Genomic DNA, 27,067 nt, shown 5'->3' on the forward strand with positions numbered 1-27,067 from the left:
GAGCATGTATTTCCCACAGGTTTGGGGTGCAAGCACTGCCCTTTCTCATCAAACACCACAGGGAAGACAGCCTGCAGATGTACACAGCAACATTTTGGTTAGAAGGCAAGGACCATCCGTGACCACCAGCTCAGTGAAGAGATTCCCCTGGCCTGCCCAAGGTGTCAAGTGTTTGATATGAACATGCACTCATCCAAGTGCCTTCTTCAACAAAGGAGAATGATGTAATCTGAGTCACCTAGACAATGTCATTATAATCCCATGATTATTCCAGTGATCACGCCAGATAGATCAGAATCAGCAAGACCAATGGTTTAGATTAATTTTTCTCTGCCAGGATTTCAACTCAAATAGCCAAGTAATTAGTGCCAGCCACCTACCTTGCAGGTTATTATCACCTGAGCTTTCCTCTAAAATCTTCTGCCAAGCCTGACCAGCAGCCAACAGCATCAGAGTGTTTTAGACAACAAAAGATGACAGCTAAGTATGTGCACAGAACCCAAACTGGGATTTCTACAGATTTCAGACTTGCGTTAAAATCCAAATTCTAACTGCACAGTCAAGCTGCCTGTTCAAGCAGGACCAGATGCCATCTGCACTGACAGGCTAGTTGGAACAAAAGTGAATCTTAATGCACTACTAAAAGCTATGCTCAATTCTCTGAACTCATACTACTGCTGACAAAAACCTGCCTTTGCACTCTTGGTTATTACAGTATCTAAATGTGCTTATCCCCTCCTGGAGCAGAAGATACCCTTGTTTCATGCAAGCAGTGAAACTAAAATGCAGTGACAAAGGACAACAGAACTGCCATTAGAACTCAGACTGCTCTGATTACTGGTGTATCTTCTCGAGAGCCTCAGCTGGTGCAAATATATGAGAACTTACACAAAACACAGACATGCAGTTAAACAGAAGAGCCAAAAGCCAAGAAAGTTGAAAAATTGTAAATTTTTTAATAACCTGTCATTAATTATAAATTTAAGATACAGTTGCTTGCATTAGCAAGCTCTGAATGGACAGCCTCACATTTTCTTCCAAAACAGTTGAGCACTAGACACGAGTTACAAAATTAACTGAAGATTTTGGACTATTGTAGCTGTGTCATAGCACAGGCACTTGTGAGCACAAAGTCAAGAACATCTTCATATGCAGAAAAGACCATAGGTCCCTTGATGGCTAAACCAGAGGGACGGGATTTGTGAACAGTCCTTGCCTAAGAAAAACTGAAACAGTCTAGGCAGGATGAACCAAGCCAGGGCAGCAGACACAGTAGAAGCTCCATCTCAGTCAATAGTTTTTAAGTTGAGGAAAAATATGGCTACAGCCACAAAAAATTTAAGTCTGTTTCTGTTTCTCCAGGCTTGGTCTTTGCCTTGACTGCTTCTTTGGTCTCTGCACAGCGTTCTTAACACTGGCAGAGGGAAGCCTGAAAGTTACTTCATCATCCTCTGTGTCATCACCCATCTGAGCAGCTTTCCGGCGCTCAAGCACTGCTGGAGTACAGACTGGAGTGGGATCCTGAAGAGATCAGAAAAACAGGATTCACTGCAACACCATTTGTCAGAAAAAGCTGTCACTGCCCCTGTGGTACCACAGACACTTCAGTCCAGCTCTCCTTTGGAAAACTGTCTTTATTTTATAACTAGTTTCTTTTGTAGACATTATTTATTTGGACTGAAAAAGACACCTTCAAAGATGTGTATATGAAAGGTGAATGGAAATTAATTCACATTTTCTAACATGTCATTATGTACATTTGCTTTCTAAACTTTTTATTTCCTGACTCAAAGCATCACAACAGTGGAAGAGAATCAGGACAACAGGGCAGGGGGTGAGGGAGTATATTTGAGACTGGCATATAGAAATGTCATGTTCAAGTTTACAGCTGAAACATCCCAGCTTCATTACCTCAGTAAGCCCTCACAACTCAGCTGACATAATGTGTTAGTTATCCTGTCTTCTTCACAACCAACCATGCCCCCCAATTATCAGAAATAAACCAAGTAATAATAAAAATCCCCAAACACACACACATCTCCCAACTCACAACAATGATGAAACAGAACAGAAATATTAATACCTTACAGACTTTTTAGACCATCAATATCCCAAATCTCAGTCCGGATGACCAGAACTTCCCTTTCATCCTACTGCTACTTTTACCTGGCACTTGTTTCCAAAACACCAAATAGTGTGCCTGAAGAGCATGGGGTAGGAGGAACAGCACAGTATGGAAATGGGGACAGAAACCACTAAACTGTACTAACAGTTCAACTCCCTTTTTATCAAAACAGGCTGGCATTAAAACATGGTCCAACAGGAGGATTTCATGAAGGAGATCATGCTGTCCCAGTGTAAAGCACAGTGCAGGGGGTATACAGATGCCTGGCCCCAGCACCCTTCACTATCACAGCCTCAAGGGAGTGCTGAACAGCAGAGGCTGACAGCAGACACACTGTGGGACAGGCACTGCTGGTTACAGCGTGCTGCGCGTGCCTTTGCTGCTGAATACTTTCACAGGAGAAGAAACCACGAGGATTCAATCACCCTCCCCTGTTCAAGAGTGTTAATACATCTCAAAGGAGCTACTTCTGGCACAAACATCTCTTAAGCAAACAATGTCAAAGTTTTCGTGTGTTAGTATCAGGACTTCAAACACCTGCCCCAGTGTGAATGGTGGTTCTGGACCAGCAGGACTGGTCTGTCTTACCTGACTGCTCAAAGAAATGTTCAGTTTTGATTTCTTGGATGTTTTGATTTTTTTTCTCTTTTTGCAAAGTGCCTGTGCAGCCTAAGAAGGAAGACAGATGAGGTGGATCACTACACACTTGTGTGAAGATGCAGTCACTTACCTGTTCATAGATTTCTTTGTTTCTTAGCTATAAAGTAGCCATAAAGCTACAGCAAATAGGTTTAAAGTAATAAACCGACTGACACACGGGTGATCTGGTTTAAACAAAAACACCTAAAGCAACATGAGAAAAGGTGCAACTGTGCATTTTAAAACATTACATGTTAAACAGTACTAATTGCTTACAACTCAAGTACTTGACACAAGCATTCTGCAGAGGAGGAACATGCAGTGGCTGTGGATGGATGTTCCGGTCTTGGGACCTGCCTTCAAACCTCCACCTGCCAAAGCCTCCCACAGGGCTCAGCAAGGCCCCTCTGCTCTTTGGTGATTTGCACTCCAGTATTAAACCACAGAATATCCAACTGCTTGTTCCAACAGAAGAAAAGGAACATCTCCCCTTTGCTGTTACCTATTTACTTCTCTTCAAGTAAACACACAGGCACATGGAGCACAGCCCAGCAACAGCACCACGCTGAATTCCTGGAGCTTCTACACAGTTCCTAACACAAGTGAGCCTCCCTGGGGCTCCAGCTCTTTTGCCAGTTCCACACAGAACACGTGATTTCTGTGTATTCGGCACAACCCTAGAAACACACCTTGCTTAACACACTCAGGGAAACGATGCCAAACTTACAAATCCTGGGAAGTCATACTCGAGCCCCTTTTCAGCCAGCTTCTTCCGCAAAAGCCTCTCCTTATGCAGCAGGCGCTTGGTCATCCTGGCCTTCTCCACCAGCGAGCGGATCCTGTTGTACCGCCGCACAGCCGGCTGGGAAGGCTTCCGGAAGATCTTGTCACAGTTTTTGAAGAGGTTTTCATGGACCTTTTCGGGAGGCATGAACTGACCTGTACCAAAGACAGGACACGGGGTCACAACAGAGCTGTCCTTCCTGCCAAGGGCACTCACACAACACAGCTCACAGCTACAACACCGTGCTGGCATAGTGGTTTAGGAAGACAGAAAAGGTTACTGGATCCTCAACCAGTAGGAGGGAGAGGGAAGGAGGGAGAAAACACTGTAACAGTTTCACCCACAAAGATCAGACAGAACTGTTTCACAACACATAACTCATAATGCTTTACAAAGAAAGCTTTACTGCTACCATGACTGAGAAACTCTGATTTCATCAATTTTTTTACTCAAAATACCCTTATGTCAAACCCTACAGACAACAACTGCAGCAGTTACAAATGCCAAGGAGTTTCCATGTGAAAGGAACTATCTCTACAGCAAACCCAACCTTACCCTGAGATTTCCTGTTACACAATCACTAAGAGCAATATCAGCCCAGAGAAAAAAACAGCACTAGTGACCAAAAGCCTGCTGAGCATATTCTTTACACATGATGAAAAGCTCAGCCCCACAGAAAATACTTTTGGACCAAACTTCACTGGAAAACCCCTAAAATTCTATGCAGTTGAAAAAGATAACTGAAATAACTACAAGTTTCCTTTACATGCTAGAGGACTTACACTGCAACTTATACTTACACTTCAGCAGTCTCTCAGAAAACAGATAGTTATTCATTGTGTCTGCAACAATCTTGGCCACATCATCGGACTCAAACTCTATAAATGCATAGCCTTTGCTGCCTCCAGTCTGTGAGTGACAAAAGAGAAACATAAAATAATGCTTTGGTACCTATAGGTTTCTATTGAAATTTATTCTTCCAAAGTCATAGTCCATTCTCAGTTAACCACAAGTAATTTCACAAAGTTCCCTGAAATTGTGAAAAGCACCAGATTCAGTCCTAAATTGGTATGACATTATTTGTAAAATACGTATTTGCACACAAAACAAACTGCTCACACATATCTACTTGCTAAAAAAAACCAGAGCTGCCCTACATTGCTGCTGTTCCATGCTTATACAGTAGTCTTATAATGTGACAGCAAACCCAGGAATGAGAAGATATTACATTTACTGAACACAAAACAAGTAAGTTACAATAGAATCGTGACACTTCAGTTGTACCTCGAACTGTTGCACTCCGGCACTTCCCACAGGAGTGCGTTTACTTACAGATGAAAGGACCACGAGAGCCGTGGCTCAGCCGCCTGGCACGTGTGGCTGCTGAGGGCCTCAGGGCTCTGTGGCCATTGCTGGGCAAGGGGAGAGCCCCCGAGGTCACGGAGACTGCCCTGCCCGGCCCGGCCTCGGGCGCCGGCTGCGAGCGCTCCGCCACACTACGGTCCTGCCCGGGCCGCTCCTCACCTTCTTACTCCTGGAGAGCCGCAGTCGAGTCACCGTTCCGAACTGCCCGAAGTACTCGCGGAGTTGCGGCTCGAAGAGGCCCCGCGGGAGATGCCCCACGAACACCACGCCCGGCGTCAGCTCCTCCTGCTGAGAGAGGGCACAGAGAGACCGCGTCAGCCCGGGCCGGGACTCGCCGCGACTCGCCGGGCCGCGCCCCCCGCCGGGCCGCTCCACTCACCTTGGCCGTCTTCTTGGTGCGCGCCCGCTGCACCTTCTGCTGGAACTGGCGCTGCAGCCGCGGCTCCAGCGCCAGGAGCGGCGCCGCCCTCACAGCCGTAGCAGACGCGGGCTCCTCCGCCGCCATGCTGCCGCCGTACGGCCGCCGGAAGTGCGTCACTGCCCTCGCGCCGGCGCCGCGTGGCCAGACGCCGTCTCCCAGCAACAGGGCGGACGCGCCCTCGCGCGGCCCCAGTGGGCCCGGCCCCACCGCACCGGGAGGGCGGCCTGAGACACGGACACCGCCGAGGAGACAAACTCCCGCCCTGGGAGCGACCAACTGCCCGCCCCGGGGCGATCCGCACTCTCTGGGCACCTTCCCAGCCGCCCCTCCGTCCACTCCTGGCTGCTCCGGGCGCTCAGGCGGTGCGCAGGGCAGCCCGGCGCGGCGCGGTCAGGCGGTGCGCGGGGCAGGCGCGCGCCGGCGGGGCGGAAGGCCCCGTGGGCGGGAAGCGGCGGCACCATGTCGGTCAGCGAGATGTTCGCGGCGCTGCAGGGAGCGCTCGGCCAGGACCAGGACATCCGAGAGGTGCCGGGGCGGGCGGGACGGGACGGGACGGGGCGAGGCGAGACGGGGCGAGGCGGTAGCTCGGCTGACGGCGCGCTGTGCCCGCAGGAGATCCGGAAGGTGGTGCAGGCGCTGGAGCAGACGGCGCGGGAGATCCTGACGCTGCTGCAGGGCGTGCACCAGGGGCCCGGCTTCCAGAACAGTGAGTCCCGCGCCGCCGCCACCAGGCAGGGGAGAACAGCCGGGGGGCGGGAGTGCCCCTCGGAGCACGCAGGTGCCCTGTACCGCGGCCCCTTTTTCCGGTTCCAGTCTCTCCCGGGGCCTTCAGCTTGGATCTCCCGGAGGCTGCTGGGAAGAGGAAGGCGAAGCTGGGAGGTCTCAAGCCAGACAAGTAGTAAAGCTGCCGTTCAGCATTATGGAACACCGTTCTGTCCCTTTCTCCCTCCCTAGCGTGGGTCCCTTTTCTGTCTCGGTGCAGAGCAGTGTGTTCTTTAAGAGGCGTTCACTTTCTGCGCTGCTGAGTCGGCTCTCCCTGTAAGTGGCTTGCACATAGATTGTGTTATCATCACTTGTTGAGCCTTTGTATCAATGTCCCCATCCCATCTCTTCACCCTACACCCCAAAAAGCTGTGTTCCTGAGTGCTGAGGGGCTATTCATTATGGACTGGAATAGGGGGAACACACTTCAGTCTGGCTTGTACAAAACAGATTCTCTTTGTGGGTGTAAAATCTGCAAAATCTTTGATTGTAAAGATATTTGTGGGTGTAAAATTTGCAAAATGTAAAAAGAATTTGCAAAGGCTGAAACAGTAGGACCTGCCCTTGATATCTGAGCAACAGCAGGAATTGTTCTGCAGCTTTGGAGGTGTGGGTTTCATCAGCCTGGTTCCGGGCTTCTGAGGTGTTGGGCAGAATGTTTCTGGGTCAGCCTGTTTCCTCCAGGACATGAGAGCAGCTCTGCAGGCCCAAGTGCCAGATCTGTTCTTTCTTCTGCCTTATTTTTCATCTTACTGGTGAAACTATTGGAATAAACTTAAATATCTCCCTTAAGAGCTGGGTTTTTTCCAGTCAATATCTTGTGAGAAGAAGCAACCATTCTGACTGAGCTGGAAACTCTTGAGAGGAATCTGTGCAAGCCACCCTGTGAAATAGAACCAGCCTCCCTAGGTGCTGTTTTACTCCCTTACAGAGCTGGCTGGTTGCTTTCAGCACACTGGGGCTGGAGCTGGAGGCCTAGGATTCCTCTGGCCTTGCAGAGGGTCTTCAGCATTGAGCAGTGCCTGGGGTTTGACCTGTGCACACAAGTACAAGTTCTGTCTGCTGGGAAACCTGGCAGTGCTGGAAATCAGAACTGCTGAGTGATTATTTACACAAACAGACACTCAGTTCTCTAACCTGGGAAATTCCACAGTCATTGGGTGGGTAACAACTTCAGAGTCATTTTCAAGTGTTTAATTGTAGAGGCCCATGTTCAACTCAGTGTCTTTTCACTTGATTTTTAATTCCTGGAACTTGAGGAGTCTGAGAAGAGATGTAGAATAGTTAAAAAAAAAATACAAAATCAAATAAAAAAATACAAAACAAAACAAAAACCCCACCAAAAAACCCACCAACAACAAAAACCCACCAAACAAAAAAGCAACAAACAAACAAAGAAACAAACAAAAAATCCAAAGCCTCATCTTACAATTCTTGCAAAAACAACGAGTTCATGCTTAGTAGGTCAAGAGTTAACTTGTGATAACAGACCTGCGAATTTATCATCAAATTCAGCTCTGTTAGTAAAATCATGGGATGGATAGTTGGGAGTTTGATGGAGGACAGCTTTCTGTACCAGCCAGTGTGTTTTAAAATGTCATCTTGCACAGCCTTCCTTGGCTGCTTGTCCCAGATGGAGTTGGAGAACTGCTGAGAAAGCTGGGCAGGGCAGTGTGTGCTGCATCCTGCTGTTGTCCGATACCAGTCAGGGTGACAGGTGGGGCCTCCGGAGCCTGAGAGCCAGCTCGGGGTTTGCTCTGCAGCTGCAGAACATCAGAGGTGACACCTGAGAATGTGCAAGGGCAGTTTGCATTTGGGGGTTGTGTGTGTGTCACTGGGCATTGTCTGAGCCTTTACTGTAAGGATTGTTTATTTTTGTCACAGGTGCCTTTGGCAGAATCCAAATGCAAATGCGTTCCTTTCTCTCTTCCCCCACATGATGCTCACAAGACTGAGGCAATCCTGTAGCTCTCAGTGAGAGCTCTTTCATCCTGGCTGCCACATGGAGCACTCCCACGTTCATGCTTCCTGAAGTTTTTAATTTCATGCCATTCTCCCTCCATATCTTTTTTAAACAGAAATTATGTGTTATTCCTGAAAAGAAGTTCTATAATCACACTTGAGTGACTCCTGGTAGGTCTTGTTTGGTAAAAAGCATCACAGATTTCAGATTTAGCTTCTGTGAATAATCCTGGCCTCTGTACATGAAGATGCAGGAGGGCCTGTCGGTTTGATCTTTGGCCTGTTTTGGCTGGCGAGGATCAGTGGGAGGGCTGCAGGGAGTTGTGGTTCGAGCCCTTTGGCCGGTCGCTGGCACTGCAGGTGCAGCGGGGATGTAACTCTGTCGGCAAACGGGAGGTGGCAGTGGCTGCTGCAGGAACAGAGATCGTTTCTCTGCAGAGCTTAACACACACTGGACAGGCTGGAACCCAGGCTCATCAAATATATCGTAAAAAGCAGGAATTGCAGGTTCCTGAAGGGAAGTTGCACCTCGTGTAACCAAACTCTGATGGATTAGAAAAAAATAGGATAAGATCTTAATGTGGAGAAAGAAAAGTTGCTTTTCTTTTGATGGTGAGAGTTGTCTGGCAGCAGTGCTTGGTAAGCATGTGCTTCCTTTGGGGCCAGCTGCTGTGTGCAGTGCTTTTCCATTGCTTGGGATCTGGCTGTTGCTGGGACATCTTGGCTCAAGTTCAAAACAAAGGCCCAGAGCAGATCAGACAGCCTGGAATTCCAGAATCTTTCTACTTTACTATGGCTCATGGTGTCACCAGGAATATTTCTCAGATTGATTCCAAGTGTCAGCAGCCTGTCTTGGACAAGAAAGTAGTGTAAATAGCACTGTCTAAAAAACTCTGTTTATAAACTTCTGTTGCCTGTCAGATCATTTCCTGAATATATTAATTCCCTGAATGCTGTGCTGTTTCTTTTTCAGTTCCAAAGAAGTGTCAGAAGGCTCGTGAGCACTTTGGTACAGTGAGGACACAGATGGAGTCTCTGAAGACCAAGTTTCCTGCTGATCAGTATTACAGGTGTGCAGGACCACACACGGCCAGACACTGATCTATAAGGGCATTGCTTGGGCATTTGGCCTCATTGCTTTGGAAAAATGATGTAAAAGTCTATGGGCTGAATGCTTCTTTCTCTTTGAAAAGTAAATCGTGGTAGACAAGTGTGAGGTTTTTATCAGCATAGATGAAAACCACTTTTGCTCAAACACTAACTTTTCACTAAAAATACTCAGTATTGAATTATTTTTTTAGAAACTTTCTTTAAAAAGAAAAAGGGAAGCTTAAGAAGTTGGTGTTCTGCTGGAGCTGGTAGTAGGGCATTTGCTGCTCCAGTAATTTCAGTTAAGTTGTTTGGTTTGGGGCATTCCTGGAAGCAGAGCTCTGAATCTGTCATGAAATGGCTCTTTGGTTCTGCAGACACTAAATGAAGTTGTCACCTTTGTGTTCTGTTGCTGCCAGAAGGGGACAGTGCCTGGCAAGAACATTTCAAAGAACAAGAATCTTGTCAGCTCAGATCTGCTGAGGAAGGGTGGGAGGGAAAGCCCTGGCTAAATGTGGGCAACACAGCCTGGAAAAGTGTGAGAGCTGAGGAGGTGTGTGAGAGGGGCAAGCAAATGTCAGCCTCCAGTGTGGTAACATGGGGGTGGACTTCTGGAGTACCAAGGTGTCTTTTAGCTGTTGTCATTTTGATAAACCAAAAATACTGCAATATGCATGTGTTAAGGCAGAAAACAACACACACATAATGTGTGCTTGTGTCCTAACACTCCAGTAATAAACATTAATTATTTATACCTTGACTTGGTGTTTCTTCTGCAGGTTTCATGAGCACTGGAGGTTTGTACTGCAGCGGCTGGTGTTCCTGGCAGCATTTGTAGTCTACTTGGAGTCAGAAACGTTAGTAACCCGAGAAGCTGTTGCAGAAATACTTGGGAGTAAGTTAATGTTGTAACAGAAGAAAAAAAGCTTGTGACATTGTAGCTTTCAGAGGTACAGGGAAACGGCAGAACTTTGAATTTCTTAACTTAAGATTTCTTCCTTAGAAATCAGATCCAGAGCTTATCTGGTATTTGATTTCATTACATAAACAGCAAATTCTCAGAAGACAGAAATTGGCAAACTTGATGTTAACAAAAGTATTTATTCATTAGTAAGTTCTTCATCAATGAAGGTCATTCATTCAAAGTGTGTAAATGCACCAAAAGAATAACACAAAAATGACAGCTTGTATCTCTAATTTCTTGCTTTTGGTTTTTAAACAGTGTGTAAAGCAGATTAAATTCTTTGCCATAAAAGAGTTGTATCTTCACAGAGCAAAAGATTTGAAAAAAAGTAAGGAAAATACATCCTGTATGTAGATGTAAATCCAGTTACCCTGTTGGATGTACAGTTGAGGATGCTCAAAATGCTGAATCAAGAGCTGAGAGGCTGTAATTACATCACATACAGGAAAAGGCTGACTTTTATTTTGTAATAATATTTCATAAATTCGATATTTCAAATTTAGCACCAGTAAACAAATGCAATTTAAGGTGGCTGGGTTTGCTCATACTCAGCACCACCTCATCACTGCTCTGTTTTTGTCTCAGTTGAAGCTGATCGAGAACGGGGCTTTCACCTGGACATTGAAGATTATCTTTCTGGTGTATTAACTCTGGCCAGTGAGCTGGTAAGAAGGATATCAATGCAGTATTTGGTTTGAAACTGACCTTGAAAACAGAAGTAATGTTTTTTTTACCTTTCCCGGGTTGTTCCTGGAGGTTATGATACACAACACCTTGATCTGAACTTGTAGCAAGATGCTTCTCTGCATGTTTCTCAGTGATACTTTTAAGATTTAAACTAGTCGTTTGATTGAAAATCCAGAACTATGGCCAGCAAAAAGGTAGATCTAACTACAAATAATCTGATTTCCTGGAACACAAATGCTTCATTTGGGACAGTAACTGATGGGGACAGTGATGTGATGTGATGTGACGTGATGTGATGTGGGTGGGTGCTGTGCTGAAATTCTTCAGTGTCTCCTCTCGCAGGCCAGGCTGGCAGTGAACAGTGTCACAGCTGGGGACTATTCTCGCCCTCTCCGCATCTCAGCCTTTATCAATGAGCTGGATTCTGGCTTCCGCCTCCTCAACCTGAAGAATGACTCCCTGAGGAAACGCTACGATGGCCTGAAATACGATGTCAAGAAAATTGAGGAAGTGGTTTACGACTTGTCGATCAGAGGACTCAATAAGGAGGCAACAGTTGGTGCAGGCGGGGAGAAGTGAAGGATGCTCCTTTGAACAGCATCATCAATTACCTCAGATGGTTGCCAATTTAGGAAGTACCTAGAGAAGCCTTCCTACAGTAGTTTAGAAAAACTGCAGCTCAAAGCTGCTGTCTATTTTCTTACAAAAGGTGTAGTACAGGTGTTAGATGTTTTGTAAAATCATGTCTAGATTAGGACAAGAGACTGTTTCCAGTGGCATTCCTCTGTCAAACACATGGTGCCATTCTCTGCACAGCAGCAATAGAAGTTAGTAACTCCCATGAGCTGAGAGCCCCATTACTTCTGTAGTGTTGCTTCCCTGCTCTGTCAGGGAAGTGCTGTGGCTATCTCTGCTCACACACCCTCAGAGGTGTGTACACAGCACACAGCTCAGTGCAGACACATGGGATCTTTTAAGAAATACGGTGTGTAAATACCAACTTTTTTTTTTAGAAACTTTTTTTTTTTCCTTTTTGTTTCTTAAATTTTCATGTATGTAAGTTGAACAAATTTGCATAACTGTTTATGAACCAGATCTCTTTTCTAATGGTTTCTGTTAATGTACCCCCCATAATGGAGAACACCAGGATTTCAGTTACCAGGGAGAGCAAGGTCTTCTTAGACACCTACTTTCTCTGTCTGATATTTGTTTTGCTGTCATGAGTAAATGCAGAGTTTTAAATGATGATTTGCCTTGAGAACTCAGTGTAACCAGTTTTCATGTTTTTTTAACTTCCAGGTTTTCTGAATAGAGAAGTGTAAACTGATAAACTGCAGGTGGTGTCTGAGTTATAACAACGTGTACAGGCCACAACTGTACCTGTGTCCTGGGATTTAAAAAAAAAAAACACCACAAAACTATAGTTTGTATAGTAAAATGTTTGTATCTCCAGAATCAGGAAAGTTACTGCTTTCAGGTAAGCATGTAAGATGTTGCAAACACCAACAGCCTCTTTCATGTGTGTAGGTGGACAGATTCATGCCTCCTCATGGGCTTGTTCTCTTGTCCTAAATTACTTTGAGTTTTGCCATTCTGCTTCTGGAGGTGCAGGAGTAACTTGGGAAGAGGAGGAATACTTCAGAGGATGAATGGGAATGGTCAAGTTTATGTGGGGTTTGGTAGTATTTCAGTTTCTTAGTGAAGATTTGCTGCTGAGTTTGGGGGTTGTTTCGTTTATTGGAAGAAAATGGTTTCTTGGTTATTTTGGCCAATAAAAGCTGTTCTTTGATTATGGCCACTTGGTACCTCTGCCTGTTGTCTGATCATCTGCTGTTATTTGCTTCCCTTGCTGGGAGCCTGTTCTGGATTACCAGCATTTCAGTTCATCCTTCAGCTGTCCTTGGACAATAATGGAGTTTCTCCCCTTGGCTGTAGTTGTTCAGTGGTGCACTTCTAAACACTGCCAAGTGCAAAGTCAAACTGCAAACAGATTCCATAGCCTTTTTTTTTTTTTAATTTTGAGTGATTTCACCAAGTAAAATAGGAGAAATATAGAGTTTATCCTTACCAATGCAAGAGATGGCAAGATTATCCTAAGAGCATCTCATAATCCTTCATGTTTGTCCTCATCCTTTGTATCTTATGTCACTTAACACCTGGAGATGGCAATATCCCTCTTTCAGAAGAAAATGAGGGTGTAACTTCCTGAGGCCTGTGGCAATGTAACAGCTTTCAAAGTATTTCTTTGTTCTTGCCCTGTGCCAGTGTTTGCTCATTTCTCAACTTAAGGCTGTGGCAGTGGGAGGAAGGAAGGAGCTTAAGCCAGTTTCATTGTCCAAAGCAGAGATGGGGGGTAAACCAACACCCTAAGACTGTGCACTTCAGGGTCTCACAGGAAATTCATGGGAGTGGGGGAATAGAGAAGGGTTTCCTGAGCATCAGTTTGGTGTGTCTTAGGTTGGAGCACTCCTGGCATATGGCACTGGGACATGAGGCCACGTGGCAGGGCAGGTTCTGGTTAAGGCTTTGTGATGATTTGTGTCCCAGGTGCTCCAGTTGCATCTGGTCATGCAGCAGGTCTGGTTCCTGACACAGGATCCTGTGTGCCTAACGCAGCTGTTCACTAGATCCCAGATCTGCCAGCTCTTGCTGGTGGGTTCTGAGAGCTGGTGGAGACAAAGCAGTGCTGTGCCACAGGTGCAAGTACCGTGAGAGGGACAGCAGGAAGAGCAAGGCTCTTACTTAGGGCTTACAGAGGTGCAAAGTGTGGGATCCTTCTGACTAAGGCTCTGTGAAGAGCAGGTGCCCAAGGAAGAAACACTCAGTGTTGTGTTCTTGGAGGGTGTTTAGCAAACACCTCATTCTTTCCTGTTCTATGTCTTGGGAGAGCCTAGCATCGTTCTCTGGAAAAGGCCACACAGCTCATTCCCAGCCTGGGGATGGAGAAGGGATAAACAAACCACTAACTTTCTCCCTAGGCAGCAGCAGGGGAAGATGGGGATGCGTTTGTAGCTTCCTCTGCACCACGGTAGCCTGTAGGACCTTGTGACCTTGACAAGGAATCTGCACATTATTCTGATCCTAAATGGTAAATTGTGTTCCTGTCCCAGAGCTGGGACAACAGAAGGGAAAACTCAGAAGGACTTGAGTAGGGAAGGGGGAACAGGGAATATCAGTCGACTGCAGAATCTTGATGGCTCATGGTGCATCAAGATGCACTTGAACTCTGAACAAGTGACTCCTGTTGGTACTGAATGATCTGCGTAGCGTGTGCTGGCAGCTGGGATGGGAGTGAGTCAGCACAGGAGCACTGGAGAGTCTGACTCAACACCCAGCATGGCTGTTCCCTGAGCCACTTCAGCCTCAAGTGTGTTCCTGGGAGTGCTCTCTTGGATTCTCTTTGTTTTCACTAACTTGTTTGTTTGGATTTTTCCCATCTTGATGTAATTTCTGTGGGTTTTCTTTATTTCAGTAAAAAGGGTACTTAAGTAGTTGATTAATGGCTCTTTATTTATAGCCCTGCCTGCTGAAGTCCAGCAGATCAATGAAAGAGCTGACCTGAAACAGTTTGGGAAGCAGGGGTGAGCAGGATGCACAATAGACCTTGGGGCTGTCTCTTGAACGGGGCTCTGCCTGCTGGAATTGATTAACTGCAGCCAGCCCAGCCACGTTTTTAAATTGGCATTTGTTAGAGGACACGTTATCACCTCCCGGCTGCCCTTTCCTGGTGCCAGCAAACGTCTATGCAGTGAGCTGGATCAAGGAACTGATTTACCTGAAACAGTCTTTATTTTTCAGCAGTATTTGCTCCTGACCTGGTGCATCACACAGTCTCCCCTCCATGCTGTGCTAGTGTGGTGGAGGAAGGCTTCTTCCTCTCCCTGCGGTGCCAGCTTTCAGTGTTCTCTGAGCTGTAACACTGTGTGGTAAATGGTTTGATTTTTCTTGCAGTAATTTAACTGCTTCCCGTTTTGAGACAATTGGCAAGGGTTTTCTCTCTGAATAAATAATTTGCCTTTATTTCACTGCAAAGTGACTGAGCAACAGAGCCTCACACAGGTTTTTCAGCCAGCAAGGTGATTTCATACCAAGGCAATTAAGGGGAGCAGAAAGTTAACACGGATGACACTGGGGGTCTGTGTGTGGACCCTGACCTGTCACCCATCCACAGTCTATCTTGTCTGGTTCAAGTACTGTCACTGGATGCAGCCCTACTAAAGAGCTGCCCTGGATGCAGGGGTGCAGCTCTACTAAAGAGTGTAAGGGCTGTTCAGTCTCCCCCCTGCTGAATTAATGGAGTGCTGTGAAACGAGTGTTTGGATTTCAAAAGACTCCTATCTGTTTTGCATCTCCTGTCTGTGTGTTGTGGGTCAGGCATGAGTTAGGTAAGATGGGTATCTCCTTGCAGACTTCACTGCCTGTTTATTGTCACTTCAAACTGGCACTTCTGGTTTGCATTGGTTGGTTAGCGCTGGGGGCTTGCCCTGCCTGAGGAGAACGTGGCTGTTTGGAAACCAGCCCTTTCTTGAAAGGAGGAATACACTCCTTGTCTGAGTGCTTGTTCACCTGCACATTCACACTCTGGGTGTACATCTAACCTGGGGAAAATGTAAGAGCCTGAGCTCTGCAAGGTGCTCTGCTCTCCTGGAAGTCTTCCCAGGAATGTGACTGGCACTGCAAGGGGAGTTCCTGTCCTTGGAGGGAAGGGTTCAAACCACCTGGGCCTCCACTGCAAAAATCCTTTGCCTGGTTCCATGCAGAGCCCTTTCTTGAAAGGGCTGTTTGCAGACTGCGTCTTCTCAATTTCAGCTGAGATAATTTCTCTGGGATGCAAAGCCTGCACTGGTGGAGATCACACTGGGGCAGGATTTGAGCTGGAAAGTTGCAAATTATTATGGTAATCCTTGTTAAAGGATCTAGAGCCTGATGCCATCTCTTCAGCTTTCCAGCTGTGTAACTGCTCCCAGTCAAGCCTGGGCAGAGACCAGTGCTGGAGGATGCTCTGCCTGTGTTCTCATTGCCCTGAACTGTTCTTCCATCTCTGAAGAACAGAAACTCCATTCCTATCACCCAACCTTTCCATCATGTTGTAGAAAGGTTTCCCTTAAGGGATCACCTTCAGCTTCCCAGGGCAGGTGTATTCTTTTCTAAGGAGTGCCCTTAGGGCTTGCCTGGTGATTTTTGACTGTACAGTGTTACGGTAAAAACTTCCTGTTTTCTTCATTGCTTGTACCTATGTCTGGTCAGATTGCTGCTCTGCAGCAGCATGTGAGAAATAAGGCAGTTCCATCATCCGCCTGATCAGTAAGACATTTTGCTCTTTCATACTCCACTGTAGTGACAGGTCACTCAAGGATGACAGGGAGAGCTTTGAATATTTATCTGATCTCTGAGAGGACAGTTTCCTCCATTGCTTTCAGTTCCAGGTTTTTCCAGTTTCAAGTCAGAGAATGTCAGCCTAGTTCCAGCTAAATCTTACGCAGTTCCCCAGAATGCATGTAAGAGGAGACATCACAAAATCAGAGTTACTACTCTGCTCAGAGCTGCCTCATCCATGAGCCCTGAAGGGATCTTTGACATGGTGCTAGAAGATTTAAATATTTTTCCCTTTGAACATGTCAGGGACAAGGAAGACAGTGCAAAATTCATCAGAATCTCCTATTGGGAAAAAAAAAAAATAAAAATTCTGGGACTTTTGCTGCATTATAAATTTACATGCAGGAAAGTCAGGAGATCTGAGATGATATCAGATCTTTTTTTCAGGATTTGGGCTGTGCTGAGGTCCATCTCAGTCTCCAATGACAACTTCTTGCTGCCAGACCAAAGGTGGTTCTTCCTCTCAGATGTGTTCTTGATCGAACAGTGGAGATCCACACTGAGGACCCCTTCCCCATCTGCACTTCTGTTAAGGACAAGGAGAGGATCTCTATTCACTAAAGCAGAAGTATCTGCCCTCTGAAGTATTTGCTCTTTATCTCCATGTGTTTTCTTCAGGCTTTCCTACCCAGCCTCATGACTCATAAAGGAGCTATTCCTTCTTTCCTTGGGACCTGAGCTCATAGAGGGCTCTTAATCCAGTGTTTTGTCATCTCATGTGTATGCCTTCAGAGCTCAAAACTACATGGACTCTAAAGACTGTCTTTTGTTGTTTTCCTGGTAAATGACCAGTAAGGCTTATACTGGATTCCTTTTAAAGGTAATTTATGAGTTCTGATAAATCAAGGGACCAACTTTCTCTTTTTTCCCCTGACAAAAGGGGTACTTCCAGAAAGGTCTGCTTGTAGTACCTGGGTAAGTTCAGTGGGCAGGAGTCTTGAAAAGTAATCTTAGTATTGTCAGTCATGACAATGAGGGCATAAAAATATTACAGAGACCTAGAACAGCCAGCTTGGAAAAAATAATTGCTTTCTTGGCTTGCAGACAACCCTGTTCCAAGTACCCTGGGTTATAATAGCATTTTGTCAGTTTGTTAATCAGAAATGGAAAAATACAGCAAGACTAATCTCCATGGCTGCCAAGTAAGATGTGTACATGTGATATTGAAAGACCTGGAACTTCCCAGGAGAGGGATCATCTGGTTCAGAAGGGTGCCTGAGGATTATGGAAATCTACTGCCTTGTCAGTGTACTGACACTCTTGCCTTTCCTGTGCTGCCTCACCCCACACCACAGGCACTCGCCGGGCCACAGGGATTGTTCCCTGCTTGTGTCCCCTTTCAACACCTGTAATTTACAGGTAGGCGAGCAGCTGCACACACCGGCTACATAAAAGGAGCATGTGTTGGAAGCACAACTTCTGTCCAGTCTGACAGGTTCAGCAATCCCACTGTCGCTTCCTGTAGCTGTCCCAGATCAAAGGGTTTGTACTTACTGTTCTTTGGCCACAGGTTTTTCAGAACAGGGCTACAGCACCAAGTACACGTCTTGCTCGTAACTCAATACCCGGTGATTATTTATAGACCTTCTTCTTGGGAGAGTTTGGTGCAGAGGAAATAGGCCATGATTACAAGAGCCTGGCAGGCAGGTGCTTCCTGTGATACCTAGAAAAACCCTGAATCTGACAAATTGAACAATCAGCCAAACATAAGATTGATGCTAAATATCAGACCTTTTACGTACACTTATTGTTCTCTAACCTTTTTGAAAGCCAGGCTGGCTGAAGGTATCTTGATTTAAAGATATGACTGTACAAACGGTCCACTGGTGGTTTCAAGCCTGAATTGATGTGGAGAAAATCACTGTGCTGGAAAGTAATTGAAAACTTTCCAGCAAGCAGCAGCTTTGTGTGGCTATGAAAGCCACTCGCTGCTTGGATAAATTGGGCTTTTACTGTACTCATGCCTTCTCTTGTCAGAGGTGCCCCAGAGAAATGAAGAGAAGGTGGCTGTGCCATTGTGGTCTTGGGAGACAAAACAAAGGTGCTACAAGCTGTTACTTTTTGCATGTGAGGTGAATGGGGTTTGAAGGCTTATAGATGAGATCTGTCATGACAGCATAAAAGAACTCTTCCTCCAGCAGCACTCTACTCAGGCATCTGTCTCTGTGAAAAACAAATGGCAAACTAAAATCAATGCCTGGTGCTCTTCACTGGCTGCTCAGTGCATATTTTGGGGGAACAGTTTATTGTCTAGTGATTAGAAAGAGCTGGAGGGAATTCCAGCTCACCTGAGGGATCCAGGCTGCTGCCCTGAGAATCACTTTGACAGCTATTGCTCACTATAGAGCTCAGCTGTGTGTGGCCGTGTTCCTGTCTCGGGTACCCTCCACATGATGCAAATCTTCCCATTTCCTCAAGGACAAGACAAAGCACTAAAATACTGGATGGTGCGGAGCAAGAGAAAATACTACCAGTAAGCACAAGTCAGTGGTGTCTGCCACAGTGCCCAGAGCAGTGCAACAAGCCCTGGTAGCTGTGGCCAGAGGACAGAGCACTGGGCACAGTCTGAGGCTTGTTCAGATGCTGGGTCAGTGGTGACTTTACAAGACTAGGGCTATCTTTGTGAAGATGGCTTCTGTCTGCCTTCACTGGTGACCTTTGATGCTGGTTGATCTCTGGAGAAATACACAAATGTGCTTGTGTGAATCCTCCTGTGAAATAAATGCCTGTAACAAAAATATTTTGTTGGTAGTGAATAATACTGATTGGCTTTGTCTTTACCCTGTGGGCCTGAAAGAACATTTATAGGCTGTTCTCCCAGATCCATGGACCAAAATTTAGGCTCCTTTAATTTAGCCTCCAGGCTGAAATCTGGCCTTTGCTGTGTAAGTCACAGCGTGACATTTTGCAAAGCAGCGGTCAGTGTTAATGTCAGGCTGAAAAGGTTAAACCCTTGTTTGCCTTTTTACCATTGTTCAGCTTCGAGTCATTTCCCTGCTGAGCAACTGAGAGAGGCTGGATCTTATGGGGCAGTTATTTGTGGCCTCAGTTCTGGCTCCAGAGCAAAAGGGTTTGTGCCAGTCTCTTGTTGTCTAGTGAGAATCTGAGTAGCAGGTTTGTACCATTTACCCAGTCTCATTTGGAGTAGCCCTGAATTCTGCTTAGGGGATCCACGGAGCAGACGTAGGCACATTGCTCATCTGAATGCCACCCATATTAAGTGAAATACATACTCCAGAATACAAATATTAAAAAAATACCCACCTAAAATAATTGAAACATAATTATTAAAACATTTTATGTTACTCTACAGTACAATGTAAATTGTTCCTTTCAATTACATTTTGAAATACACTAGATTACATCATTTAAATAATTGCAAACTCTTAAATTCACTATCAGTGGTAGCAGACCTGTATTTACATATACTTCTGAGATACTTCAGATGCAGCATTATGTTCCAGTCCCTAAATCAGTTAAATAACAGACTGTCACTGGGGGTGTGCTGCTTTTCCACAGGTTCTACACATATGTGGGGTTTATGAGTTTGCTCTTTTTTCTCTTGGAATTTTTGGGGGGGGGGGGGGGGGTTGGGTTTTTTTTGGGTTTTTTTTTTTTTTGCTGTGTGCATGCAGCTGAATCTGAGCAAATTGATACCTATTTGATTTGGATTAAAGACAAAAGGCATTTCTTTTTAAACAAGTGTTTTGACTGAATATGGAGAGGTGAATAATTAAACACAGTCCTTAGGAGTAGTGGTGGAAAACATAGTTTTTTCCAGCTTTTATCCTGTGTTGCATGATACTGCACCTAATTTTGCTGAGTACCCAGACTTTATCTAATGCTGATGAAATATAGTCAATAGTGGAAACCTCTCTCTTTGTCAAGACTGGCTTTCAACACGATCCATGCAATGGCAAGCATCATACATCATTCTCCTGCAGTGCAACATTAACAAGTTAAATAATTATCCTTCAGTGATCTCCTCCAGGGGAGCCCATCTCTGTATGTACACGAGCCACAAACTATTGTGAGTCCAGAGGTTGGAGACCAGCACCAGGCTGTGGTGTTTGCTTCTAGTGCTAGTAAGAGTCTTTGGGGACCAGGCTCCTCCCTGTGTTGTCCATGGAGCAAGGTCAGGCCACTGGGGCTCTCGATGGTCTTTGCATGTGGCACTGCTCAAGCCAAGCCTGCCCATGCAGGACTCAGGGCCTGGTGTGAGGAGTGCTGATCATGATGTTGGGCAGCGCGTTCCGCCGCTTCTTCCAGGAGCCCAGCTCCCTGGAGTAGCGCCTGATCTGCCTGAACCAGTGGTGAGTCCGTGCCCGGTCGCTGTCCCGGAACACAAACGCCTCCCGCCTGATCTCAATGAGTTCGAAGGTGTCATCGCAGTCGGGATCAGTGGAGACGATGCAATTACTCAGCCTCAAGGGCTCCCTGAGCAAATGGAACTTTCCATTATTTTTGTCCCTGATGAGTACCAGCACTGCGTCCTTCACAGGCCCTGGCTCAGCTGATTCCAGGCTGGAATCGGACACACGCTTCATGTTCACCAGGAGGAGGACCTGCATATTCTGAAACTTCAGGGTCTTGCTGCCTTTCTTCACCCACTGGCCGTCGGGGGGCTGGGCCAGCTGCAGAGACCCCTCCATCACAAACCGCGTTTCCTCCCTCAGCCAACCGACAGTTTTCAGGGCAGTTTCTCTCATCTCGATGTTGATGACTTCCCTTTTCTTCTTGCTGTCCTGGCGAAAGGATCGGAGGGTCCACGTGTTCCCTTCCTGCTTGGTTTTCATGTTGATGTGCTCCAGGTGGGACTCGATGCGGCTCTTGGCCTCCCGCAGGCTGCCGTGGTCTGGGTGGTACTCGGTGGTGGCCTTGATGATTCTGCTGAGCAGCAGGGGGTACTTGGTGACCCTTTGCAAAGGGGCCATCAGGAAGGACCTCAAGTTCATCCGCCGCAGTGCGGTGTTGTCATTCTGGGAGACATTGAGGAATATTCTGCAGGGATTTAAGAAGACAGGATGAAACGGTGGCTGTTCTGCCAGCAGATGCTGCAATCCTAAATGCAAATGAACAGCATGGTGCTGACAGCTGCTGGGCACTGCAGCCCCCCCATTTTTAGCAACCTTGTGAATTCTGTCTTATTAAAGACTAACAACCATTTGTGCAGCTGTGCTCAGCTACAGAATCCTGATGAGGTGCCTAGGACACTTGCGCATAACATCCTAACAGTCTTCTACTAAAGCATAAAATAGCAAGGGTGTGATCTTTCTCTGGTACCCACTGACGTAAACATGAGACAGATACATCAGTTTATATCAGATTGCATTAACTTGTAATGTCTTTCATCATTAGATTACAAAGCATATTAAACAAGAATTTGGCTGAGCAGTGGAAAGAGAAATGACTCGCCTGACATTGCCCAATAGACCAAAGTTAGAAATGGGAAGCAAATTCATGTCATTTGTGCCAAAGTGGCTTTCTGCAATGGAAATCTGACCTTAGCTCCAGCATGGGGGCTGAGAGCTGATCTCAGCTGAGTATTATTTGGTCACTGGGCTGATACTGCACAAAACACAGAGTAAAGCTGGGGACCAACTGGTTGCCTTAGTGAAGATACCAAGGACTGAATATTTTTTAAGAATAAATGACTGTCCTCACCCCAAGAGGGAGCAGCATTAACTGAAGAACATTAGCATCAAACTTTGATCTAGATGGGCTGGCAAAGGCTTCACTCTCAGCCTCCTGCCTCTCTGTCCCTAAAGCCTGAATGAATATGCTCATCCCCTTTCTCACCTGAGCAACTCTTTCTCCTTCTCCAGAGCATTGAGCATATTCACAGAGGAGGACTGCTGCAGACAGTATGTCTGAAAGGCTGGCAGCATGTTTACGAATTCCAGGAATATTTCTCCGATGCACACGGTCATCAGGTCATCGTCCCCCTGCAAGTATGCAAAAGAGTCCTGCTCAGTTAGCTCAGGAGAGACACAGCCACGGGGCCTGCCTTCAGTCCTATCAGCATGAACTGCTGCAGGATCTGCTGAGCACCAGAACAAAGGTGGAGCTGGGCTCACCCTTCCCAGTCAAAAGGCAGTTCCTGCAGGTCCAGGGGGAATCAGTGCCTTGGGAGGGGAAGGAAAGCTGGTCTAACTGCTTGCTCTTCCACATACAAAGAGATGTCTGCTCTCCTCCTGTGGGCTCAGCCAGCTCATCAGAGCAAGGGCTTGAAGGTCTCTTAGTCAACAGGGTATTTTGTGGCCCCACGGTCTTATTTCTATTTCTCTGCCCTCTGACCACTATGCTGGTGGGGCAGGAAAGTTCCTTGTGCAAAACAGGGTGCATCAGTAGAAGGAGCCATGCACAGCTATAGAGCAGGGAGCAGCCTGCACTGCCTGGCCCCACAGACAGCCTAGAGCCAAGCTGCAGTAAACTGCAAGCCAAGGCAAACACAGCCAAGCCAGCATGAAGTCAGCCAGCTCAGGGCTGCCAGAGCACAGCCTGAGAGACAGAGCAAGCTGAGCACTGTGCCCCCATGGTCACATTCTTACCAGCATCCAGGCCAACTGGCCTAAAACTAACCTTGATAATGGGACCATTAAGACCTGTTAATGGGATAAATGAGCAAGACTGCTGATGTCAGCAGCATCACCACAGCACAGTAAGTCCAAAACCTGTGAGCTGGCACAGAGCTACTGAAATCAGAATAGCTGAGAGAGCAAGAGACTAGATAACTGATAGCTGACCATAACCCAGAAGTCCTACCTCTTGTTCCTCTGCTCCACCTATACTGCCTCACTAATACAAAACCTATTCCAGTCTGCCCGGTCCAGCCCCTTTAGAGGGCAGAGGCAGTATCATACCTGGTCAAAGGCCTGATCAATCTCTTCTTGAAGTATCTCCAGAAAGTTCTCATTGAGGTCAATGAGCTCCTGGATGTTGCTGAAGATGCCCTGGAGCTGCTCCTGGCTCAGCAGGCCAGCCACCTGCATGGGGAGGTAGAACTCCTCTTTGATGATGCGCAGGTCCTCTCCATAGCTGGCCTCTGTGTTGACAAACTCCAGCACAGACTCCTTGCGCTCCGTCCTGCGCTTGCGGCACTTCTCGCAGAGATCAGCCCGCCTCTGGTTGCAGTTCTGAACATCTGTCTGCACTGGGAGGTCCCTTTCTCCACAGTCGGTGCAGGGACGGTGAGCTTCCCAGGCCTGCAGGGAGCTCAGTGTTTCAGATGCCCTGTTCCTCCACTTCCTGGCTGGCATCTGGCCAATGCCACTATCCGCCCTCTCCACATCCGCTGACTTGGTCCGGGTGGCCTCAGTGGGACCCAGGTCATCCCGGGCATCATTCACACCAACAATCCCGCTGTCAGTGCTCAGACTGCTGACATTGCTCCAGTGATGTCTGGAGCGGAGGAAGCTCCGTGGGGTGCGTCGGGTCTCATCAAAGCTGCCACCATGGCCAAGGTTGGCTTTTGCTACCACTGGACCTGAGAACAGACACAAACTGTTACAGACACTGCCAGCTGCACAGAGCTCACCCGAGGAACTCATGCTGGCACACCCATGAATGGCAGGAACCCTGGGGGGACAGGCTGCTTCTGGTGAAACAGGGATGTGAGCTGCCTCCCCATCCTGTTTTGCTGCTGAGACTGGTAAGAGCCAGAAGTATATGGCTCCCAGGTGAAGTCTGGGATCTGTCATCTCTGCACTGCCCATGCCTGTGAACTCATTTGGGCTGCCTCTTCCCATGCCATCTACCAGTTAGGAACAGAACAGAATAGATCCTGATTTCCTGCACACCAGGATGCTTCCCTCCCCTAGTCTGTAGAGTTACTCCGCATTTACAGCAGCACGGCAGGGCCCAGCATCTGGCCCACGAGCCCCTGAGCATACAGTGTGTATACCATAGTCCCGCTCCTGCCGGCGCTTCTGTGCGTGCTGCCGCGCTGCAGCTGCAATCTTCAGCTCCAGCTGCTTCCTCTTCACCGAGTCTGTCGGCATTGGGTCACTGAAGTGTGGCCGCAGCCGGCACTCCCGCTGGGCTTTGGCACCATCCGTGCTCTCATGACCAATGTCGGAGCTGGATCGGCGACAGGCAGGACTGGGGGTCTGCAAGAAAGGCACAAAAGGGTTGGAGCAAGCCTGAGGTCAAAGCAGCACCTGGTTTCGCAGACAGTGGACTTCAGTTGCCAAAGGAGAGAAAAGGAAACTCATCAGCAATGGGACTGTAAATGTAGATCTGCTATATGATGACTAAGAAACCTGCCCCCCTGAGTTCCTCTGTCTTGCTTAGCCCTAACAAGTAAGGACCCCTGTCCCTTTGCTGTTGTATAGCTCTGAGAACAGCGGCTCCAAGGTGGTTGGATCACGGTGTCAAATAACCATGAAGAAGTCAACAGAACAGCCCTGCCTATGGGTCTGTTCTCAGGGACCTGAGCTTGCTTGCAGCTGCCCTGTGAACGTTTCAGCACTGCAGGGTCAGGAAGTCCAGACTCCATGCCCCACCTGCACCAGCAGCTTGGCCAAGGGGGCACTAGGAGGGAATCTGTCTGAACCCCAGGACACACTTGAAGCCATGAAGGGGTTATTGCTGAACTCCCCGCATGAAATGCAGTGGCACATAGGCAGGGGCAAAAACTCACTCCTGTTTTATTAAGTGTAATAAAAAATGCTTCAAACAGTTTGATCACTCATAGCATTTGGTACCAGATTGCTGTCTCCCAGCCTGCCCAGTTCCTACAATGAAGGGATCCTTCAGAGCTTCTAACAAGGAAAAAAATCCTAAACACACACATGAGAGGGGAATTCCTCTCCCTTACATTCCCTGCAGGTGGAGTGTCACTGGATGTCTCATTGCTTGGCTTGTCCTCCCAGGTCTCTGTTGCCATGGACATCGCTGTGGGTTGCTGGCTGTCCTCCTGAGGTGGGAGATCAGCTTCCCTCAGATCACACCGCCCCTTGGAGGGAGATTTGGCAGCAGTCTCAGCATTGCAGCTGCAAGGGAAGAAGCAGACTTGATTGAACATCACAGATACAGTTCTCCTGCTGTTCCTGACACAGATGAGACTGAGCAGCAAGCTCAGGTTCAAACAACGATCTGCAACAGTTCAGGGAGAGTGCAGGCCAGGATCGTGACTGGTCAGCATGAACGGCTGTGCTTGCATTTCAGGGGGTCTAAGCACTGCTCAGTTAAGACACTGCAAATTGGGTAACTGCACTCATGCTAGCAACAGTCTGGATTATCCAGTCTCAGCTGTTCACAGGGCATTTTTGTGTCCATAAAACATGAGGTGCTCCATAGGGACCAGAAACACTCCTTTCTAAGTAGGCCACATCCATATTTGCTGCTATTTAAGGAGATGCTGCCAACACAGAAACCATATTGCTCATCTGGAAGAAAATCACTTGCTATAAACCATAATACTTTGAAGGGATTAGAGGATTAAAGGGGTATTCCCTCTGTTTTTCATCTCCTATGATTCCAAGCCCACTGAAGTCATTGGAAAGTTACTATCTGTTTTCAGTGAACTCAGGATCAGGCCTTTTGGTGCACTTGAGACTTGAAAAGACTGGGAGTGTCTGTTGCTCTCACTTGGCAGTTCTGGGATGTCCTCATTCACGGCTGTCCAGTGCTAACAAGGGCCTGGCCTGGCAGCCTGTCCAACCCCACGCTCCCCTCTCTGTAGACAGCGACACTCTCCAGACAGACACAGTCTGGTGCAAAACCACTGACTTGACAGAGTAGTTGACAGGCTGTTGTTTGTGATACTATTTGTGATACATTTTGTTTAACAGGCTCTCTAAGACATCTTATTTCCATGCATAACGAAACCTGTTGGGAAGAATATTTTTTTTTTTACTTTGGGTTTACTTAATTTTTATGGACTTGGATTCTTTTAAAAAGAAAGGTTGTGAGGACTGAATATGGATGCTTGTATATACAGGAAGTCAGTGTCTGGAACATATTTCAGGTTCTGCATGTATTTTATGCTTAACAAAAAATTCCTATGAGAAAAATCTGCTTCTTCTTAAAGGCTTCACTTGTGAACTTATGCTGGTAGGTCACACTGCTAATGTGCAATTCCAACAGTGTCAACTACAAGCAAACACATGAGACAGATGGGCATTCTCCTTGCAGTGAATGAAAGTTGGCTCCAATAACAAACCAGCAGCCAATACTAAAATCACTGAAGAGGGAACAAATCCCCCAGAACACAAACTGGCTCTGTTGTCAGGCCAGAGAAGTTGGTTTGCATCTCTCCAGTGGATGCTTTTTCATCTTCCTCCATTTATGTTTCCAGGTCCCTGCTGACACAACCAATAAAGAGTTTAGCTATGGCTATGCAGCAACAACAGTGCCAACAGCAGGCTCCTGGTACTTGCTTTTTTGCTGTCCCCCTCCAGGTCTCTACTCCCCAGCCCGTAGAAAGGTGATACCCAACATCACTGCTGGCAAAGACGAGTCTGTAGCGCTTACAAGGTGGTAGTAAGAGCAGTACAGGCACACAACAAGGCTGCGGTCCCACCATGGTACTGGCCTGGCCTGGATTGGGAGGTTCCTGTCTCCTTCCTCCCTCCTGTCCCCAACTATGCTTGGGATACCACTCCTTAAGTGTGTATAACTGTGTGGCCATGATCTAAAATCAGTCTTGAAATTGTATAGGTTTAAAACCCTCTCCTCATGTATTCTCAAGTAATTTCACCCATGTTTCATTGAGCTTTGTAAAGTATGAGACAGATCAGTTGGGCAAACCCATGGGAGGGAAGGCATAGTTTAAGGAGCAAGAAAACTCTTGAAGAGGACATACCACTGCCAGAAACGACCCTTTCCAAAAACTTCTCCTGCTCAAACAGTTCCTGGATAAATAACACAGGAAAGGGACCACACTGGGGC

General features: G+C 47.0%; 3 protein-coding genes across 8 annotated transcripts in view; 1 reads left to right on the plus strand and 2 right to left on the minus strand.

The window, feature by feature from the left end:
- Positions 1 to 936: 936 nt before the first annotated feature.
- Positions 937 to 5,497, minus strand: NIFK (nucleolar protein interacting with the FHA domain of MKI67). Of its 2 annotated transcripts, none has more exons than XM_086897430.1 (6): positions 5,293 to 5,497; positions 5,073 to 5,201; positions 4,349 to 4,457; positions 3,492 to 3,703; positions 2,714 to 2,794; positions 937 to 1,521 (listed from the first exon to the last, which is right to left on the minus strand). In XM_086897430.1, the coding sequence occupies exons 1-6, from the start codon at positions 5,416 to 5,418 to the stop codon at positions 1,339 to 1,341; spliced, it is 840 nt and encodes a 279-aa protein (XP_086753556.1). In that variant the 5' UTR covers positions 5,419 to 5,497; the 3' UTR covers positions 937 to 1,338. The 2 variants fall into 2 exon arrangements, with proteins under 2 accessions (XP_086753556.1, XP_023787037.2); XM_023931269.2 differs by having other exon boundaries at positions 5,073 to 5,198; positions 5,293 to 5,492.
- Positions 5,472 to 12,592, plus strand: TSN (translin). The gene is made up of 6 exons (XM_086897431.1): positions 5,472 to 5,859; positions 5,947 to 6,040; positions 9,032 to 9,128; positions 9,927 to 10,042; positions 10,697 to 10,776; positions 11,141 to 12,592. The coding sequence occupies exons 1-6, from the start codon at positions 5,794 to 5,796 to the stop codon at positions 11,375 to 11,377; spliced, it is 690 nt and encodes a 229-aa protein (XP_086753557.1). The 5' UTR covers positions 5,472 to 5,793; the 3' UTR covers positions 11,378 to 12,592.
- Positions 12,593 to 19,750: 7,158 nt separating this feature from the next.
- Positions 19,751 to 27,067, minus strand: part of LOC111932235 (uncharacterized) — a 42,790-nt gene continuing 35,473 nt past the window's right edge. For all 5 annotated transcript variants that reach the window (XM_023931271.2, XM_086897413.1, XM_086897412.1 and 2 more), the window contains 5 exons: positions 24,993 to 25,167; positions 24,078 to 24,282; positions 23,038 to 23,660; positions 21,974 to 22,119; positions 19,751 to 21,175 (listed from right to left, as the gene is read on the minus strand). In XM_023931271.2, coding sequence (XP_023787039.2) covers positions 20,380 to 21,175; positions 21,974 to 22,119; positions 23,038 to 23,660; positions 24,078 to 24,282; positions 24,993 to 25,167 — 1,945 coding nt within the window. In that variant the 3' untranslated portion in view covers positions 19,751 to 20,379. The remainder of the gene's footprint in view (positions 21,176 to 21,973; positions 22,120 to 23,037; positions 23,661 to 24,077; positions 24,283 to 24,992; positions 25,168 to 27,067) is intronic.

Source organism: Cyanistes caeruleus, chromosome 7, assembly GCF_971803275.1.
Source record: "Cyanistes caeruleus chromosome 7, bCyaCae1.hap1.1, whole genome shotgun sequence".
NCBI lineage: Eukaryota > Metazoa > Chordata > Aves > Passeriformes > Paridae > Cyanistes > Cyanistes caeruleus.

Excerpts from the sequence above, each read along its gene's own strand:
- NIFK (XM_086897430.1), bottom strand. The coding sequence starts at position 5,418 with ATGGCGGCGGAGGAGCCCGCGTCTGCTACGGCTGTGAGGGCGGCGCCG. Across the intron at positions 4,458-5,072 it reads GGCTCTCCAGGAGTAAGAAG|ACTGGAGGCAGCAAAGGCTA; the intron begins GTGAGGAGCGGC and ends TGTCACTCACAG. Across the intron at positions 3,704-4,348 it reads TTCTGAGAGACTGCTGAAGT|GTCAGTTCATGCCTCCCGAA; the intron begins GTAAGTATAAGT and ends TCTTTGGTACAG.
- TSN (XM_086897431.1), top strand. The coding sequence starts at position 5,794 with ATGTCGGTCAGCGAGATGTTCGCGGCGCTGCAGGGAGCGCTCGGCCAG. Across the intron at positions 5,860-5,946 it reads AGGACCAGGACATCCGAGAG|GAGATCCGGAAGGTGGTGCA; the intron begins GTGCCGGGGCGG and ends CTGTGCCCGCAG. Across the intron at positions 10,777-11,140 it reads TAACTCTGGCCAGTGAGCTG|GCCAGGCTGGCAGTGAACAG; the intron begins GTAAGAAGGATA and ends CTCCTCTCGCAG.